The sequence below is a fragment of the Oryctolagus cuniculus genome, chromosome 11 (assembly GCF_051225735.1).
Source record: "Oryctolagus cuniculus isolate XC-2025 breed Fujian yellow rabbit chromosome 11, ASM5122573v1, whole genome shotgun sequence".
NCBI lineage: Eukaryota > Metazoa > Chordata > Mammalia > Lagomorpha > Leporidae > Oryctolagus > Oryctolagus cuniculus.
In genome coordinates, this window is record NC_142877.1 from 83323188 (window position 1) to 83343944 (window position 20757).

The following is a 20757-nucleotide window of genomic DNA, read 5'->3' on the forward strand; positions in this document are numbered from 1 at the left end:
AGATAAAAATGACATTTGCTATGATGAAGATTATTCCATGCAAATTCAAGCTAGTTTACTCAGGTGCATTTGGAATTTACCTTTGAAGGCTTTTAATTCTTCATGTAAATTCCAAAGATTCCTGGGTAGCATGGGCAAGACCTTTCATGTTGATGAATTGTGACATTCCCTAACTCGGTGATTTTCAACCAGGGGGAGTTCTACACTCCAGGAGACATTTGGTAGTTGCTGGAGGTGTTTGCATTGTCACAATTGGAAGGATGCTTCCATGAATCTGCTAAACATCCTACAATACACAGGGCAGCTCCCCACACAGAATCATGAAATACAGAATACTTATAGTGCTGAGGCTGAGAACCCAAGACTGACTCAGTGAGTCCAAACATTTTAGGCTTTGCAATGGGCTTCTCTCCCTTCTCTTTGCCTCATTTCCACTCTTGATTCTCTCTGCCTCTTCCCATTACTCTCTAAAGTTCTAACAAGTCCCAATTGTTTTCCACTCTTTTTGCTCTTAAAATTAGTACTTTTTCTCCTTTGAAACCTAACATCTAATCTAATGTCTTTTTTAGGGAAACCAAGTATGAGAAATATTTATGGCATGGCACACTTAAGCATAATTAGTATCAGTCAGATTTCTTACAATACCAACAGATAATTGCCAAAGTTAGGCAAAATCTTTCCATTGAATGCCAGAATTGGTAAGAAATTCACAAAATTGAAAGTATTGAGCTAAACCCTCATGTTGAAATGGCAGTTTGTCAGCAGAGATGCTTAAGTTGGTTAATTGATGGTGTGCTGTGGTTTAACTTGATGACTGTCTCACATGGGAGAAAATATTTGAGAGATTTAATGCAAAAATCATAGTCCAGGAGGAAATTCTTTGTACTACCCACTCTCCCTTCTACAGTGCTTTGTACACAGTACATTGTCCAAGGGTGACTGATTGATGGTAGAAACAGCTGTGTGGTTTAGGCATAAACTATGGACTGGAACACCAGAGCATCTTTAAATTATGTTTGTGATGCGTGCCCTCCCTGACTTCCCTTGGAGGCTGTGCTGAACTGAGTGTCGGAATAAACCTTACTGTGCCTCATATAGGATTCCCTATCCCAACTTAGTTATTTATCAAAACATCTTCAGAAGTTACATGTGTTCTACTGCTTTTGCCACAGTATTTTTTCTAGTTAATGATTTAATAAGAATCTGATCGTTTTATTTCATAAATATTATTTGGTGGACAGGAGATTTTCTGGAATTATTTTTCTGTTCTTTAATCTGTCAGAAAAGTCAATATTTAAACAAACTGCCTTTGTAGACACTTCAGTGCACTAAAATTTTGTACCTTTCAGAGATATTGCCTGAGCATATTTTATTTTTATAAGTATTAATACTTTGCTGTTAATGAGGGATAGACAGCCAGCCTTGAACTCTAGGAGTGAAAACAACCCCAAAACATGTAAAGTAGTGACAAGACAGGTATATCAGATCTTATAAAAACAACTGAAGCCTACATTATGAATTGGTTATAAATTCTGAAAGTACAAGAATGTAGACTTGATAAGGAATTTAATAAATTTAATAATAAATCGAATAAAACATTTAATAAATATTTTGGAGGTAAGTTTGGAAGCAAACTTGTAAAGAATTAACTGAAGGTGAATAGTTTTGACACATTTTATTCAAACTATTTTATTTTGGAAAATTTCAGATGTATGTAAAGGAGGGAAAAAATACAAGTGTACCAGTCTTGCCGCAGTTGGCTGCTATTCCTCTTGGTACTATTACAGGTGCACTTAAGGTCAATCCCAGACTTCATTGTGGTCAGATGTACCCAACTAAGTGCACATCTTTAATGGACGTTTTAATCCAGTCAGTAATTCCATAATCACAGCTAAACAGAATCACTAACACTGTTTTCTCATCATACCTAGCCTTGAAGGTATATTCTAATTGGAATCCAAACTAACACCCAGGCATTACACCTAGTTCAGTCTCTTAAAGCAACATTTTCTTTGATTTATGTTTAGCCTTTTTTCCAAAGTAACATTCTGTGTAATTTTCTAACATTATTTGGCAGAAACACCCTTTTCTCACTCTGTTTCTATCATTTAAGCCATGTGGGATGGAAAAGGGAGGCAGTTATGTTGTTGTTCTAAGAAAATCCTGTGTAATAGACATCCATAATCTCCTGATGTTTTCACTTCCATATCTGCCACTTTGGTGAACTTGACACATGTGAATTACATTATGGGATCTAGGAATCATTGCAGTTACCTCAAATATTTCTCAAGTCCAGAGCCTTGGAAAGAGGAGCCATGAACGCGATTTGAAAACTATCACCAGGCTGTTTTATTCTTGTCTATAACTTCACTTTATTCTAGCTAAATGTCTTTCACTGATAATATCATGCAGGTCTCTCATATATTGTGTACAAAGGAGGACATGTAGACAAGGAAACAAAACATTTTCAGTAAGTCAGTATGCTTACAACAGTCACCTTTTTGAGGGTGAGTTGATAAAGCATTTCAATCATGAAACTCCTGCAGAAAGATATCTAGTCTTACCATGAATATACTAACTTAAGTCAGAAACAATGATGTACTTCTTTGCAAAATATAGTCTTAGTCTCTTAAGGAATAGAAGGGTCACAGTGTGTTACTATGATACAAGGTTTTCATAGCTTAAGACTGAAACCTTGGAATGTAAAAGAGATGACAGAGAAGTATTTTTTTAAAATGATAATTCCAAAGTTATTAGTTTTTTAATAGTTAAGTCATCAGTTCTGACCATCATAAGCAGTCCTTGTAAATATTTACTTTTAATTACAGTACATAAATGATCTCGTGTTGCCAGAAATGGGTGATACAGGAGAGCCAATGGCAGGATTTTATGAGGGTTCAGCCGAAATATCTTCTGACCTGTACTCAATTGCTTCATTCATATACAATGATCATCTACATAATGACATTCCTCCAAGAAGCAGAGCTGAAGAGCAGACTTCACCAGGTGGTAGGTAAAAATTTGATTTTATGTGTGTTGTATTTAAACCACCAGTGCTGGCTAGCAAAGATATGAACCTTAGCTTAGAGTTCAACCATATTATTAATGGTCCATGGGCTGGAGTCAAATTTTTTTTTTTAACTGTTGGATAACCTCAGGCAGCAAATGGAAATGCCACACAGGCAGGAGCTGGCCCCTCCTAACCCATTTGACCTTCTTCCTAGAGAAAGTAGCACCCTAGAGTCTCTGGCCAAGCTGCATAGACAATCAGTTATTACAGTTGCCAAAGCAGGTGTGATGGGAAGGGATTAACATATCTTCAAATCATTTACAGCCCTCACACTCTCTACATCTTTTGACTAATAGGTTTTCAAATGTCACCGGAGGTAAATAGGTCAGAAAGTTACAACTTCAGTGCATGGGGGATAAACAGGTGTAGGTGACCCCAACGACGTGGTGATGTCATTAGCGTGTACACTTGCTCTTCTGGGTCAGTGGGTCTTACTGTTTCTAAAAAGAGAATGTTGCATATGAGAACTTAAAAATACTAGGGTGGATAACACGGATTTGTGTTAACTTTCTGGTTTTATAAAGTATTGATCAAGAGGAATATTTTATTTCATGTTTGTCTTCTGATTTGGCATTTGTTTCAGTCAACATTTAAAGGATTTTATTGTTCTATTTGTGGTAGAATAAGTTAAAAATCACAGTCTTTTAATATCTGTTTATTTTGCTGTCTGTTTTTCTAATGCAAAGAAAATTGGAGTAACACTGAAAATTAAGAGGTCCATGATTTATGAGACACATGTTTCTTTAAATGTTTCAAATTTGGCCCAATTGCTGAGTAAGAGGTTTAGAAGAATGAATTTTAAATATAGTAAAAATCTAACATTGGAACTCTTTGTTCACATATATTAATGTGTCAGTTATCCAAGTATGCCTGCTTTAAAGAGTTATTTGGTTTTGTGAATGAATGGTAGATTTTGAGTCCAAAAATACTCTCATTTCTATAACTCTACTGTTGAAACCTGGAATTGATTTATATAGTTTTCTAGTCTGTCTTTTCAGAAAAAAATTCCTAGCCAGTGTCTTTTTTAAAAAAAGTTATATTTTCTCAAAATGCTAATCTCGTATTCTTCAGTGGTGTAAAACAGTTCCCAAAGTTATATGGGGGGGGCATAAAATGTTTATAAATATTGCAGGACCATCAGAATTCAGACTCAGCATGATCTTCAACATCAATGCCTTTATATTTAACATTAATTACACATCTGCATATGGAGAAATTAATAACGTAAAATCAGGTTTGAAATTTCACTGTGTGAGCAAATATAATTTTGATTTTGAAGACAAAAACCTTTTTTCTTAACTGATTTTCAATAGTGACTACAAGGAATCAGTACATCACAGACATTTCTGCTGAACAGCTGTCTTATGTTATCAGGAAGCTTGTACCTTTCACTGAGCACATGATTAGTGTATCTGCTTTCACCATCATGGGAGAAGGACCACCAACGGTTCTCAGTGTTAGGACACATGAGCAAGGTAAGAATGTATTTCCTTTGAAGCGATTACCTGCCAGAGCTGCTCATGCACACTGGCATGCTTTTTTTGTTTTATTCATATTAATCATTCATTCTTCTTTTCAAGTGCCAAGCTCCATTCAAACTATAAACTATAAAAATATTAGTTCTTCATCTATTTTGTTATATTGGGATCCTCCAGAATATCCCAATGGAAAAATAACTCACTATACAATTTATGCAATGGAACTGGATACAAACAGAGCGTTCCAGATGACGACTGTAGATAACAGTTTTCTCATAACAGGTAGAGCAAAAAGTTTGTGTTTTTTACTTTCTGTTCTGTTGGAAAATATTCCAGATTTGTTCTGTGTTGCCATGGGTATTCATGAAAACACTTGCAGAAATAGCTTGATTAACAGTGTTCTTTGATTATATTTATCCACAAAGAAATAAAAAGCATCAGATCACTAGTTTCATAGAAATCTCCTTCACCCAGGGGACATTCTATCTGGTACATCAAAACAGTTCATTATGGAAGACTTGGATTAACAAATGTAAAAGTTTGCTGAATGAAATAATTCAACTGGTGTGATATTTGTGCCAAGTCACCTACACACATTGCAGTGTGCCAAAAAATTATTTTTCAGTTTTGGATTATTGCCTTCATATTTTAGGAATTCACGCCAACATCATCAACATGGAAAGCCTCTCAAACCAAGGAATTTCGGGAGACAGGGATTATGTGGAAGCTGATACAGATGACTAGTCCACTGAATATCAGTTATTTTCACTAGTCCCTATGTTAAATGCCGTTCATCCAAGAATGTTATTTTAAGGACTTTAAACATGTTCCTTGTCCTTCATAGGGTTAAAGAAATACACAAAATACAAAATGAGAGTGGCTGCCTCAACTCATGTTGGAGAAAGTTCTTTGTCTGAAGAAAATGATATATTTATCAGAACTCCAGAAGATGGTAAGAGATAGCAGGTGCAGTTTTAGTAACGACAGTAGAAGTGGTGTGCTACGTGCTTATTTCCTCTATGTCAGGCAGAGTCTGATGCAAGATGCATGAAAACAGTACATGTACTTAAATTCTGTTTTCTTCTCTCAGAACCAGAATCATCACCTCAAGATGTGCAAGTAATTGATGTTACTGCAACTGAAATAAGGCTCAAGTGGTCACCACCTGAAAAACCCAATGGGATTATTGTCGCATATGAAGTGCTCTATGAAAATAGGGATACTTTATTAATGAAGAACAGCTCAACAACAAACATAATTTTAAGGGACTTAAAGCCTTATACCCTCTACAATGTCTCTGTAAGGTCATACACCAGGTTTGGTCATGGCCATCAGTCATCTTCGGCCCTCTCTGTAAGGACTGCTGAGACTGGTAAGCTTGGTTGGTTGGTTTGTTCATTTGCCTAATGATACAAAATGATGTAGTAAGTCTAGCTGACAAGGGTGATTTTGTTTATATATTTTATAACCTAAAAACTGTCATTCTCTTTTGTATAATCCAGAATTTGGTCTTTTCCTGAAAAAAGTGTGGAGAAAGGCTTTTTATGCAATTTTTAAAAGTGTGATTTTTATATAAAGGGACTCCTAATAAAAATCAATACATTTTTCAAAGACAGGACCTTGAGAAACCAGAGTCTTTCATTGTGAGTTTTGGGTTGAATACCTGCTTTCTTCCTTTTTTTAAAATTTATTTACTTATTTGAAAGGCTGAGTTACAGAGAGGCAGAGACAGGCCAGGGAGGGGAGGGAGAGAGGAAGAGAAGAGGAGAGAGGGAAGGAGAGACAGCACACTGGTTCAGCCCTCAAATGCCTGCAATGACCATGGCTGAAGTTCAAGTTAGGGACTCAGTCATGGTCTCCTGTGTGGGCAAAAGGAACCCAATTACTTGAGCCATTACCCGCTACCTCCTAGAGCATGCATTTATGGGAACCTGGAATCAGGAGCAGAGCTGAGACTCCAACCCAGATATTCAGCTATGTGATACACAAGTCCCAAGCCGTGGTTTAATTTCTTGTCTAAACTCCAACTCAGGTACTCTGATGTAGAATGCATATATAAAAAGCAGTGGTTTAACTGACTGGCCTGGATCTCAATGAGGATAGAGAAATGGCCAGGGCGCTATCATAGAGGCTGTTGAGTGGGTAGTGAGGGGATAGCTCATCTGAAGAGAACAATGCTAGCAAGAATTTATCTATGATTTTGTTTCTATGATGGTAGGGCAAATAGCACAAAATAAGGTATGATGGCACTTCCAAAAATTTTAGAAAAATGGAATTAAAATGTAAGTTGATTTTGGTGCAAAGAAGCATTGGTGTTCATGTATATTTTTTACATCGTAAACATTTTCCATGAACTTTTTCAATAACTTTTATATTTTGCCTGATAATCATAATTTATTGTTTGTGAACATATTTTTGAGGTATAATTATTAGGCCCATTCTTCAAGATAACCTGAAAAAGAACTAAGTGCAAGGTTAGTGTTTTATCCGCACATTTAAAAGAGCATTAAATATTTATTTATTTATTGACTAGCTACTGGATGAACTCTATGAAACTGCTCTTTCTGTAGACTAAAAGTGGCCAGTATCAGCAATTCCAGATTGTTCAGCCAGATAGTACGTGTGAGGTTCTGTCCTTGACCCTGAGGATCTGGAAATCTGATAAAGCAGATTATCTTCGATTAAAAACATCCACTTGAGACTGTGCACTGGAGCTAATACAATGAGATGACACAAAAGCCCCCATAGAGATTGGGCAACATTTGTAATTGAAGGAATAAGAGATGATATATTATCATCAGGATTTCCCTTCACACTGAAACTTAACTATGTATTGGCATGCTTCTGTGTTTTTATGAATGTGACACCTAAAATCAGCATTTTTGAGTAAAGCATCTTCTCTTTAGTGAATTAGTTTATTTTTACTTTTTATTCATATAAAGGGGGAAAATTTCATGTATTTCATATATTCAGTTTTAAGAGCATAATGATATTTCCCACCTTACCCTCCCTTCCTCCTTCCTTCACTTCCACCTTCCTCCTCTTCATTTTTCTTTTAATGTTTTAAAGATTTATTTATTTGAAAGGCAGAGAGAAAGAGAAATCAATCTTCCATCTGATGGTTCACTCCCCAGATTGCAGCAACTGCTGGAGCTGGGCCAGTCAGAAGCCAGGAGCCTGGAGCTTCATCTGGGTCTCCCTCATGGGTGCAGGGGCCCAAGCACTTGGGCCATCTTCCGTTGCTTTCCAAGGCCATTAACAGAGAGCTGAATCTAAGTGGAACAGCCAGGACTCACAGGTGCCCATATGGGATGCTGGCATCACAGATCAACTTATGACATCGGGCCTTGAACTTCTGCATGACTCCAAATCTTCTTCCAACCATAGCAAGGCGTGACAGCGGCAGGAGTCAGGTGCTTCCTCCTGGTCTCCCTTGGTGCAGGGCCCAAGGACCTGAGCCATCCTTCACCTGCTACCACACCGTGCTGGTCCCTCTTTTAATATTTACAATGGCATATTTCCACTAGACTTTATAATCACAAACTTAATCCTCCACTCAATAAAGAATTCAACAAGTAGTAAGTAGAAAAACCACTATTCCTCAGGAGTAGAGACAAGGGCTATAAACAGTAATCAAATCTCAAAATGTCATTTTCGTTCCTACATGTAACATTTTTTCGTACTCTTCCCAAACTCCCGCTATGAGAGCAGCTTCACCTTAATTCCAAAACCAGGAAAAGAGAAAGCAAAGAAGGAGAACTATGGACCAATATCCCTGATGAACATAGTGACTTGGTGTTATTCCAAACCAGGAAATATAATGAAATAAACATAACTTGAGTACCTGCTAAATACCATGTCTCTGCCGAGAGCTTTCATTCATGTTGTCTTTTTCATTGTAAAACTCTAAGTTTTTATCTGCATTGTGTAAGGAAAACATGAAGCTCTGAGAGGTTCATCTTTTCAAAAAGTATGTATGCCAGACCCTGCTGGGGATGTGGCAGTATAGAGAAGATTATTTCTGCTATTTTATATTAATTGGTAGTTGTTTAGTTGCTTAAGGATACTCAGCTGGGAAGTGCTGAGGCTGGAGTGTGAGCTCAAGCCCGTCTGGGTGTACAGCCTCTCCTGCTTTCTTAGTATCTGCTGTCTTGCAAGACACCAGCTAACCTGATGGATTATAACATAGATCTAGGATCTCTCTGTTGATTGTTTTAGTGATATTTTGTGGTTTGGGTCTGTACAGCAAGAGGAAGGAAATACACCTTTCAAAAAACAGTAATACCCATCAGAGTTCCTGCTGTGATATTACACGATCACCATAATCATGAATGCTTATCAAACTATACAACACAAGTGATCATTGCATGAGCAACACCATGTTTTAATGATGAATTATAAAACAATTTTGTTTTAAATGCAAATAACTTTTACCTTTTAGTGTTGAAAAAGTGAATTTAATTTCCATTCCATTATTTGTTGTACTCTAAAGCTAGAACAATAAAACTTAAGTGAATATAAGAATTTAATTTGATATGTAATTTAAATGAGAATTTTAGTTTCAGAAATTATTCTATAGAACCTCTTAATGTATAGATGAGGAACTTCGGAGTTATTTGAGTTAAATAACTCATAAGCCACAGTTGATGACAGGTGGAGTTGGAGCTTGATTGTAGGCCTCCTGGCTCCCATTTCAGGGCTGGTTTAATAGTTCCAAGGCTGTCTAGAAAAATAAAGAGAATAGGGAAAGAACATATCCCAGGGCTTGCTAGTTCCCCCATTTAGGTGAAAATTATCAGTTATTTTGACACTTATACTCTTCAGAAACCAGAGGCCTCACACTACAGGGTTCAGTGCTCATCCCCCTACTTTCTAGTTTTCTACCCTAAATTAGGGTAGTCTCAAAAGTCTGTGTGTTTTCCATCTGGGTGGAGACGGGAGACAATGGAGTCCACATTATGGCTTTTCCACTTCATGTTTGCCACTATTGAGCCACCAAATTTAGCTCCTTTGCTGAAAGAGGAAGCTAGAGGTTTTTTGTTTTTTTGCTTTTAAGATTTATTTATTTATTTGAAAGGCAGAGATCAGAGAGGCAGAGGCAGAGAGAGAGCAAGAGAGAGGTCTTCCATTCACTGCTTCACTCCCCAGATGGCCACAACTGCTGGAGCTGTGCTGATCTGGAGCCAGGAGCTTTTTCCAAGTCTCCCACACAGGTGCAGGGCCCAAGGACTAGGGCCATCTTTTACTGCTTTCCCAGGCCATAGCAGAAGAAGCTAGGGTTTTAAGCTGTTTCAGGGTGTCATTTGGAGCAGGATGTATTCAAGAACAACTATTTGTCTCTACCCACAGTTTAAAAATCTTAGTAAATATTATGAATACATCTTATGAAATTACTTGTTCAATACCTCATCTTGTTTAGAGAACCAGAGTTCATTAATGCTTGGAAGTAAATACTCTCCGTGTTCTAACAGGAAAGATCGATCAGTTTGGGGTGGGGGAGGGAAGGAGGGAGGGAGGGAGGGAGGAATTCTGTATGAGTGTATGTTTGGTGCAGGTGTTTGCATGTGTTTTAATCAGAGTGTGCAATTTATAAGCAAACTTGAGGATAGTTTTATTTCTATAGTTCAGGAGCAGTAATGACAAAATTAATTACTTTTGTAAAAAAGTAACAAAATTAAAAGCCATTACAAAAATAGCTCTAAGAAGTTCTATTTCAAATTATCCTTTCAGTGACCTATAGATATTCTCTCTCCTTTTTTGAGACCTAATTTTCTTTACGGAAATTCTTTAACCAAATATTTTAAACGTTTATGATTTTAGGCAACAGTTACTAGTGAGTAGTAAGTTAAATGTTGGCTAAAATTCGTGTACAATTCTATAAATTCATTTGTGTTTCCAAGTAGCATTTTTTAGTTTCTCTATATATATTAAAGTCATATGTACTGAACAAAAAATCTTCTTGCATACTCAAGGTAACATTCCTTTAGTATCATCATAAACTAAATTATTTACTTTACTATTAGATAGGTTTACCTTATTCCAACTGATTATAATCATTATTTTATTCATAAGAGATCCACTTTATAAAAATTCAAATGATTGGAAACACTCTTCGTGCTAATGTAGAAAATCCTAAGTGCACTCTCACTCTTTAAACCTGTGAGTCATCAAGCCTTTCCTGCTTTATCTGCATGGTGATCTAGCGCTGGGTGTGCCAGTGTGCTCATGGGATAGGCTTGAAATCCCAAAGCATTGCAGTTTTGCTGTCTTTTCCATCTGTGCACTCAGAAGAATGGAAGGATACTTCTTTCCTGTGCTCTCTGCATGCTGGGTTTATCCTCACACTCCATTCCCTGAGAATGAATGAATCACTTCACGCAAGTCTGGAAGTTACTACACAAGTGGAAATCTCTGGTACCTCAGAAGAATTCAAGGTGTCCCAAAGAATTGTCCAATGTTGTGGCCTTAGTTGAAGTTGTGTCTTTCTGGGATTCCAGCTCTTCATGTGGGTGTATTGCTTGTCAATCAATTGTCCTGGGACGTTGTATTTCTCTGTCCCTCTACAGAGATGATAATAAATACTACTCAGCTGTCAAAACAATACAACCAGGGCTGGCGCTGTGGCATAGAGGGTAAAGCCACTGTCTACAATATTGACATCCCATTTGGGTGCCAATTCAAGTTCTGGCTGCTCTACTTCTGACCCAGCTCTCTGCTATGGCCTGGGAAAGCAGTGGAAGATAGGGCCTAAGACCTTGGGCCCCTGCACCCATGTGGGAGACCCGGAGGAAGCTCCTGGCTCCTATCTTTGGATGGGCGCAGCTCCAGCTGTTGCGGCCAATTGGAGAGTGAACCATTGGATAGAAGATCTCTCTCTTTCTCTCTCTTTCTCTCTTTCTCTCTCTGTAGCTCTAACTTTCAAATCAATAAACAAACCTTTTTTAAAAAATAAGTAAACAAAACCTGATCTTTTTGCAACAAAATGTCTGCAAGTGGAGACCATGATGCTTAGTGAAATAAGCCAGTCCAAAAAAGACATACTGTATGTTTTCCCAAATGTCACATATATGAGCGAAACTGACATTTTGTGATAGCCCCTGCCTATACTTCTGATTTTTCTTACTACTTGTTGAATTATTGATTCAGTGGAGGGTTAAGCTTGTGATTATAATATAAATTGAAAGTATGTCTTTGTAAAAAGTAAAAGAAAAATAAGAAAGGGAGGAGATGGGAGTAATGGAGGATAGGTGGGAAGTATCTTTATGTTCTTAAAACTGTGTATGTGAAATAAATAAAATTTGGTCCCTTTACATATAAAAAAAGAAATGCTAAGTCACCAAGACTAACCAAGACTCTCCAAGACAAGGTTGGCTTTAGTGTCAAGCTTTTGTCTGTTTGTAGTTTTCAATTTTATTTATTTCTTTGACCACTAGTGATTTCTAGCTTTTCACTTATGTGGTTTCTTAAAGGAAATTTGTTTTAATGCTAAATCGAGGTTTAGTTATTTTAAGAAAGATATTTATTCAGTTTAGGTTTTCTTTTTCAACGTTTTGCCAGGATTGAAATCTCAAATACAGTTTCTGTACTTGAGTAGACAGAGAAAACCATTTTATAAACATAGTATGCAGTACCACAAAGACATTATTAGGTACAGAAAACTAGTATTTTAAGTGGGATATCCTGTCCTTAGGAGAAGTTTTTGCGGCCAGGTTATAACATGCAGCCTCATTTCTCTGGGGGATTCTTTGCCTTGCCTTTACCTTATGGTGCAACAAAACTAACCTGCTAACAGCTATATACTACATTACTGATGGGAAGAATTAATTTTTAAGTGTTTTTCAATTCTTTTTCCTGCACCTCCATGTTCTGCTATACAAGGAAGTCTATTACAGTCTCAAGTTCTTTAATAAAACTATCATTCTATAAATGTTACTCTGTAGAATCAAAGTATTAATTTTCCTTTGTGGTGAAATTTTATCCTATACAGCTATAAATGTTGATCTATACTCTACCCCGTTTAGCATGTTTGTGATGACCACAGCCTAAGTAAGATATGTATATAAGTGATCTAGTGTACTGGGCTGAGGACTTCAGCAGAATGGATTTTTAGAAGCTGTTCTATGCCTTTATCTTTTTGTTTTCTCTAGTACCTGATAGTGCACCAGAAAATATTACTTACAAAAATATTTCTTCTGGAGAGATTGAACTCTCATTTCTTCCTCCAAGTAGTCCCAATGGAATCATACAAAAATATACAATTTATCTCAAGAGGAACAATGGAAATGAAGAAAGAACTATAAATGCAACCTCCTTGACCCAGAACATTAAAGGTAAAAGAGCAAATCTAAAGTTAAATCTTAATATGGACAATGAGGCTGCAAAATATTAGCTTAATTTTCTGTTGTAAATTGTTTGAGATTATTTTCAAAAGAATATGACTATTCTGACTTTTTTAAAAAATTAGCTAAGGACTCAGTGAAAAAACACTGTGCGTCAATCGTTTTCCACATTATCTGATATCATTTTGAAGTTACTGTTGCCAAAGAATATGTTTTCTTTAATTTTAACTCGGGAAAGGTTGTTGAGAGCCATTTCATGGTTGGTTTCTGGCACATTCTGAAATGACATTCTGTAAGCATCCACTGATTTATTTTCTTTGTATTTAGGATTGAAGAAATATACCCAATATTTGATTGAGGTGTCTGCTAGTACCCTCAAAGGTGAAGGAATTCGGAGTGCACCAATAAGCATACTGACTGAGGAAGATGGTAAATACTGTAGCCAATATTCATGTATTATTCATTATTATATCCATTATTCCATAATGCCTTAAGGAACATGACAATACAATAGAAATTGAGGTACAAATTCCCATAAGTGGGGGTATTGGTCATGTACCATGTCAGTGTCAAACAGACTTCATTATCACGGTGAAAAAGAACTAGCAGTCAAATTGCCATTAATGAAATCAGGTAATCGGTAATAAAATGTTCTTTTTACCGCTTCTGAATTCATTAGTACTCTAACAAAATTAGCAATATTTTTCCATGTGAATTTTTAAGGCAAATATTTCCTTTGAATATTTGAAACAGGCTTCTTGCCCTCAGAGAGCTTGTCATTTTTTAGAAGATGTTCAAATTAGTATATATTGTGGCAGTTTCTAAGTTTTAAACTCCTAAGAATAGAAATCTGTATTACTTTGACTAGATTTTGTTTCTGCCAACTTTCAACACATCTCAGTATTATGATTAGCTTCATAATAAATTCAGACTATTTTCCAGGTTTCTTAAAGCAGTCAATGTGCTATTCCTGAATATTAATAGTGTTCATATTGAATACTTAAACTACATTTTCCTAACCTAAATAGAAGGAATTTTATAACCAAGACCAATTTACTTTGCTACCTTACCAACTTATAGGAGTACTTACGCCATGAATATTATTTTTGAGTGATATACTTGAGTTAGGATTTGCATTTTGTATTTCTTTTTTCTTTTTCTTTTTTTTTTTTTTTTTTTTTTTTTTTTTTTTTTTTTTTTGACAGGCAGAGTGGACAGTGAGAGAGAGAGACAGAGAAAGAAAGGTCTTCCTTTGCCGTTGGTTCACCCTCCAGTGGCCACCGTGGTCGGCACGCTGCAGCCGGCGCACAGCGCTGATCCGATGGCAGGAGCCAGGTACTTATCCTGGTCTCCCATGGGGTGCAGGGCCCAAGCACTTGGGCCATCCTCCACTGCACTCCCTGGCCACAGCAGAGAGCTGGCCTGGAAGAGGGGCAGCTGGGACAGAATCCAGCGCCCCAACCGGGACTAGAACCCAGTGTGCCGGCACCGCAAGGCGGAGGATTAGCCTAGTGAGCCGCGGCGCCAGCCGCATTTTGTATTTCATACATAGTATTCTTTTAAGATTTATTTGTTTATTTGAAAGGCAGAGTTACAGAGAGGCAGATGGGGATGTCTTCTGTCCACTGGTTCACTCCCCAGATGGCCACAATGGCCAGAGCTACACCAATCCAAAGCCAGGAGCCAGAAGCTTCTTCTGGGTCTCCCATGTGGGTTCAGGGGCCCAAGGACTTGGGCCATCTCCTGCTTTCACAGGCCATAGCGAAGAGCTGGATCAGAAGTGGAGCAGCCGGGACTTGAACTGGCACCGGTATGGGGGTATGGGATGTCCCCACTATAGGTGGCAGCTTTACCTGCTACACCACAGAGCAGGCCCCAAGAGTATATTTTGAAAGAGTTATTTTCTCATATTTAAAAGAAATTCCTGTCACCATGATGACTGGATTAGATGTATCTTAACTGTGGGTTATCTTTTCATATTTTTATTTATTTGAGAGGGGAGACAGGAGATATGGGGAGAGAGAGGAGGAGGGAGAGAGGGAGGGAAGTGAGTAGGGAGGGAGAAAGAGAGAGGGAGAAATGAATGAGAACAAGTAAAAAACACCCCAACCACTGATTCACTCCCCAAATGCCTAGGATCCTGAAACTTAATCCACGCCCCTGACAAATGTGACAGGGATCCATGTACTTGAGCCATCACTGCTAACTCCCTGGATTCAAATTAGCAGGAATCTGGAAGCAGAACATGGACTTGAACCTAGGCACTGTGAAATGGGATGCATTTGTCCCAATAGCAAGTGTCTTAACCCTTGTGCCAGCTTCCTACTGTGATTGTTGTTATTTTTCCCCTTCTCTTTCCAGTTTCCAGTCTGGTACCAAGTTTCCAAGTGTGATACCTCCATGAGTTAGTCTTCCCTAGTTATTGCCTCTACTTAATTATGCTTACGTCTTCATTCAAAATTATGTGACTGATTTTTTTTTAATTGATAGATTCTCCTTGCTCTCTAGGTGAAAATTAATAGATTATTTCCAGTAGGTCAGTGATTAAAGGCTAGGTGTCCTTTCTATCTAACAGAACATCTAAGGTAAGATGTATTATATCATTTTAGCAACATTCTTCTGGTAATAGTGCCCACGTCTTTATTTCTAATTTAATCAAATATCCTAATGGCAAGAATTTGAGATTGTATGTGAAAGAATAAGACACATAGCAAACACACTCACATATTTTGAGCAGGTAGAGCTTTTACCACTCAGCCAAGAGTCTGACATTGTACAAATTATACATCTAATCACCTGGGCTAATCAGAATAGAATCTCCAGATAAATCGCCATCTAAGGTCTTGGTCAAGTTATAATCACCCAGGACACGGTGAAAAACCAGACTCCCTCACAACACACAGAACAAATTGAGAATGGAGAAAAGCCTGACAACGTTTGCTTTATTGAATCTTTGGAAGTGCTTGTCTTCCCGGAGTTTGCAGTTAAGTAGGAGAGACAAATTTGACCAATGTGTAGGCCAATATTTTTTATAATCTAAATTACGGATACAAGTGTCTCCAAGAGTCATTCTCCAGGACAAAAGAGGGATCTATGCTGCCCTGGGGAATTAGGGGAAGTGTAGCTGTTGAAGTAGCTGTGACCTGAAACAATATGGGCAAAAAGGGTGGGAGAGGGGCCAGAGCTGTGGCTTGACAGGTAAAGCCGCTGCCTGCAGTGCTGGCATCCTATATGAGTTCTGGCTGCTCCACTTCTGATCCAGCTCTCTGCTACAACTGGGCCTGGGGAAGCAGTAGAAGATGGCCCCGTGTCCTTGGGCCCTTGAACCCACGTGGAAGACCTGGAAGAAGCTCCTGGCTTCAGCCAGCATGGCTTGGGTGGTTGCGGCCATCTAGTGAGTGAACCTGGGGATGAAGACTTCTCTCTCTCTGCCTCTCTGTAACTCTGCCTTTCAAATAAGTAAATAAATAAATCTTTAAAAAAAAAAAGTGGGAGAGAGGGAATAAAGACAGTGCTAGGAAGAGGTCATAAAGAGCTTCATGTACCCCTTCTCACCCATACTCGGATACTCTGGCACAATGAATTGAATGGCTTGTAAAGTTGTAATTTTCCCAATTTCATTTTTAAGGATTCAAATATCAAAGTGATTAGAATAGTCTGCTACAGTGGATAGGCAATGTTTATTTTAGATGGGCATAAAGCATATTGTAGAATAGAAATGCTTAGCTGCAACATACTAGTTTTCAAATCAGCGCTAATTTTGATTGAGGTTTTTCTCTTGATAATAAGCCAAAGTTAGATTTTACAAAGATGCTAAGAAAAAATATTTATAGGCTTTTGCTTTGAAAAATGAGAGAATTCTCGGAAGTAATTCATCTCTTGGGAAACAGGCATAGCTAAGTGATGAATGAATTCTTGGGATGATCAATATTCAGTAGCACTTTTATTGTAGTGCCAGTGAAAATAACAAAATGAAAATACCAAATACAGCTGTCACCATTATTCCTTAGAACTCATCTCATAAATCCTTCTCTGCTTAATAAACTCATTGGGAAAATTGTTACTAAAGTAATAAAAATACAGACACGCCAATATACACACGGCAATAGCTGAGATTACACAGAGAAACAAAAGGAAATAGAAACAATGCAGGTAACATTTCCAGCCAATGATTGGAAATAGCTGTGGATGAAACATAGATAAATAAATGAACATTGCTTAAAGATTTGGACAAATAATCAGGTTATCTGTTAACTACCTGTCAGTTCACTTTTCGTGTATACCTTTAACAATGAACAAAATTCTACTAAGTTATATTTTTATATGACAAAGTCATATTCTGATATTTTAAGACATTACTGCTACATTCTCACAGTAGCCAAGAAATGCCATTCTAAGTATTTTTGTCTAAATTAAAATATAAACAGGGCTCATGGTTTGCAGTATGTTATTCACTGCTTATTCAATGCAGAATTACTGAAGTACTACTATTCTCTTACACTGCTACACAGAATTACAAGTAGATCCTAAATTACTGTCTCATTTATGTGCTACATTGGTGATTCCTTTGTAAACCATTCGGTTTTGAAGACTCAGTGAACAGATTTTTATATTACTTTAAATTTAATGGGACAACTGAAACTGAGGAATGTAGTTTTCATTTGTGAGGTCCTTCGTTTTCGCTGCTCTCCTGATATTATGTTGATCTCCTTCCCGCTTTTTGAATGTCTCATTTTTTTTCTAATACTTTTTCTTATCTGGGAAATTATGTTTTTGTTTTTATTAGAGTAAGATAATTTACTGAGATGATCTTGAACAGTAGGTGAGTCACTGTGACATACCCCTTGTTCTATTTTCTCATGAAATATTTTTTTCCATTGAATCACAGAAACAGATGTTCTCACACCACCATGCAAAATCTTCCTTTATCATCTCATTTTGAAAATAAACAAGTAGACTCTCTGCCTGTGGAGAAGAGCACTGACCAAACATGATACATTTACCAGAAATTTTATAGTACCACAGTTGCATATATACTTTTTAATGTTTTCTTGTATATATTTAATAAAATGCATAATTCTATACCCTAACTTTTCAGCTCCTGATTCTCCCCCACAAGACTTCTCTGTAAAACAGTTGTCTGGTGTCACGGTGAAGTTGTCATGGCAACCACCCCTGGAGCCAAATGGAATTATCCTCTATTACACAGTTTATGTCTGGTAAGAGTATTTTTTTTTTGGAAGTAGTTCTGAGAACAAATATTAATCTGTAACATAATAAGAATGCAGTTTTTTTTAAATTTCAGAATGTAGTGCTACATTAGGAACCTTATTATTAAAAACCTAGTTAATATGCTTTTATTAAAAATAAATTTTCCCTATATCTTACAGTGGTACAAATACAGTCAAATCGTAGAATTTTTGTGATTAGAGTAAAGCAATTATGTGCTTGCATAATTATACTAAATTTATGCTCTTAAAATTGTAATTGATCAACTTACATGATTACAAGCATGTAATTTTAAAGTCTGCCGAAGTTTAACATAGATATTTTATGATGATGCTGTCAGCTTAAATTTTCTTGAGCAATATAGATTGAACGACTTCTAACTAAAAGAGATATTTCCTCAGAAATTTTTTAAGGTCAATTTTCCACTTAAAAGTAATCAGTATATGTATTTATTTATTTTTTCTAATCACCTTTATCTGATTACCTGTTTGTCCTTTAATTGTCTGACAAATTTGAAATCCTCTAAGTGTTTCTCATGTTGGTTAACAACATGGCTATACTGCTTCATGAAAACTTAATAGATGAAAATATTTACTTGGATTCGATACAAGTCCTTAATACAGTACAATAGGACATACCAGTTAGATAACACATTTCCTAGTGGATCTTAGACATTTCAACATAGAAAGTACAATGCACACAAAACTTTGATAAAGTAGACATTTCTATACTGTTGTATATCTCGATTTGAAAGGCCGGCATTGAATGAGAGGTGGTAATATTTTAAAGTCTACTTATCTTTCCTAATTAATATTTTTCTTTTCCTTCAATCCCTCCTTGAACTTTTTGCCTGTTTCTTCCCAAGGTAAATTGCAGATGCAGAGGACTCCCAGTGAAAATAGAGTGACAGTTAGACTGGAGAGTTTCTATTCATCTGGCTTCTTTGGGGAATTATTTTGGTACCAACTTGGAGTTACAACTTTCTGTTGTATGGTTCTTATTTTGTGTTTTATCCTTTATCTAGCTTCAAGGTTTATTCCAGTCTCCCGAATCTCTGGACTTGTCTGTCTTGAGTCTCATGTAGCTAGATAATTTAAATTATTCTCTCTGCCCCAATCCACAATGTGTAGGATTTGGGAAGTTTATTTCCATAAAATTCTCTAGCTCTTGATGGTCTGCTAGAGGAGATGACAGATTTTCGATGCTGAACAGAAATTTTCTATAGCAGTTTTCATTTCTCTCTCCATCCTAGAAGGATCAAAGTCTCTTTACACTGGAACAAACCTTCCTTATATGGGCCTTACCCTTCTAAACCCATTTGAATGTTTTCTTTACTCCACCCTCCTCTGAAGAACTTGGGACACCCCAGTCCAACCACTTTGCCTTTCTCTCTTAATCTCACTCTTTATTAGTAGTGCAGAGTTTTGTTGTTTTTTTTTTTTTCTCTTGAGTAATGGATATTTCCTTTTTCATATACGCCTTTCCTTTTATAACATGACTTGAGTATAAAACTCTATGATCTCAGATTGTTGTGATTGACTATTGATGTATAAATAAAATGTAAAAAAAAAAAACTTTTGATAAAGAACAACTACCAAACTGACTGGAAGAATTGCCATTGAACCCTGCAAATCAGGTGCACTTACCTGACATCCAGAAAGCCAATCACTGACACTAGGGTGGCTGAAGAAATGAGGTGTTTATTGCAGAGCACAGAAGAAGGAGCCAGCCTGCTATTGCTTAATCCCCAGGCTGCCTGAGGGTTATGGATGAGGCCATTATAAATTGCAGTTGGGACCAAGAGAAGGGTGTGTAGCTTGTGTCCAAGTTCATGGTTGGTTGGCAATGCTCACAGACCTCCTTCTATTAGTGATACTGTGTGTCCATTGGGGGAAATTTAATGATAGCAAAATGGGCTACAATCAGCCTGGGGGCTGGGTGCAGGTGGTAGGTAGCTTTTGCTTGGTGACTGAGGTTCCTGGAAAGGATTCATTTCTGAGAGCTAATTCTGGTAAGCAGTTGATTTGATATAAAGGAGGGGGGCAAGCATACTTTAAGCTAAGGAAGGGAAGCTTGGAGATTGGGACCTGACAGTATCTAACTTGTGCATTGAAGGCATTGTATAGGGATTCAGTTTCAATCTCAAAAAGAAATTGGCTTTGTTTTGCACACAGGCAGTGAGTATCTGCTTTGCGACCCGCTTTGTTTATTGCTGTAGTTAGAACATAAACACTTTTTGTTCAGCCAGGACTTGAACCCGTATGGGATGCCAATGTTTTAGGAGGCAGCTTAACCAACTGTGTCACAACACCAGCTCCAGAACATAAACTCTTTCAGTGATTAACTGAAATGTGATTACTATTTGTTGAATGGATGAGTGAAAAGCATATTATAAGAGCTAAAATCTAGGGGCCATCACTGTGGCGCAGCAGGTTAAAGCCCCAGTCTGCAGTGCCAGCATCCCATGTGGGTGCCGGTTTGAGTCCCGGCTGCTTCACTTCTCATCCAGCTCTGTGCTATGGCCTGGGAAAGCAGTGGAAGATGGCCTTAGTCCTTGGGCCCCTGCACCTGCGTGGGAGATCCAGAGGAGGCTCCTGGCTTCAGATTAGCTCAGCTCTGGCCATTGCAGCCATTGGGGAGA

At 37.4% G+C, this 20757-nt stretch overlaps 1 protein-coding gene across 2 annotated transcripts in view; it reads left to right on the forward strand.

The window, feature by feature from the left end:
• Positions 1-20757, forward strand: part of PTPRQ (protein tyrosine phosphatase receptor type Q) — a 226715-nt gene that overhangs the window by 34189 nt on the left and 171769 nt on the right. For both annotated transcript variants that reach the window (XM_089307499.1, XM_089307498.1), the window contains 8 exons: positions 2829-3009; positions 4384-4545; positions 4651-4830; positions 5393-5500; positions 5639-5920; positions 12696-12878; positions 13215-13316; positions 17986-18106. In XM_089307499.1, coding sequence (XP_089163625.1) covers positions 2829-3009; positions 4384-4545; positions 4651-4830; positions 5393-5500; positions 5639-5920; positions 12696-12878; positions 13215-13316; positions 17986-18106 — 1319 coding nt within the window. The remainder of the gene's footprint in view (positions 1-2828; positions 3010-4383; positions 4546-4650; positions 4831-5392; positions 5501-5638; positions 5921-12695; positions 12879-13214; positions 13317-17985; positions 18107-20757) is intronic.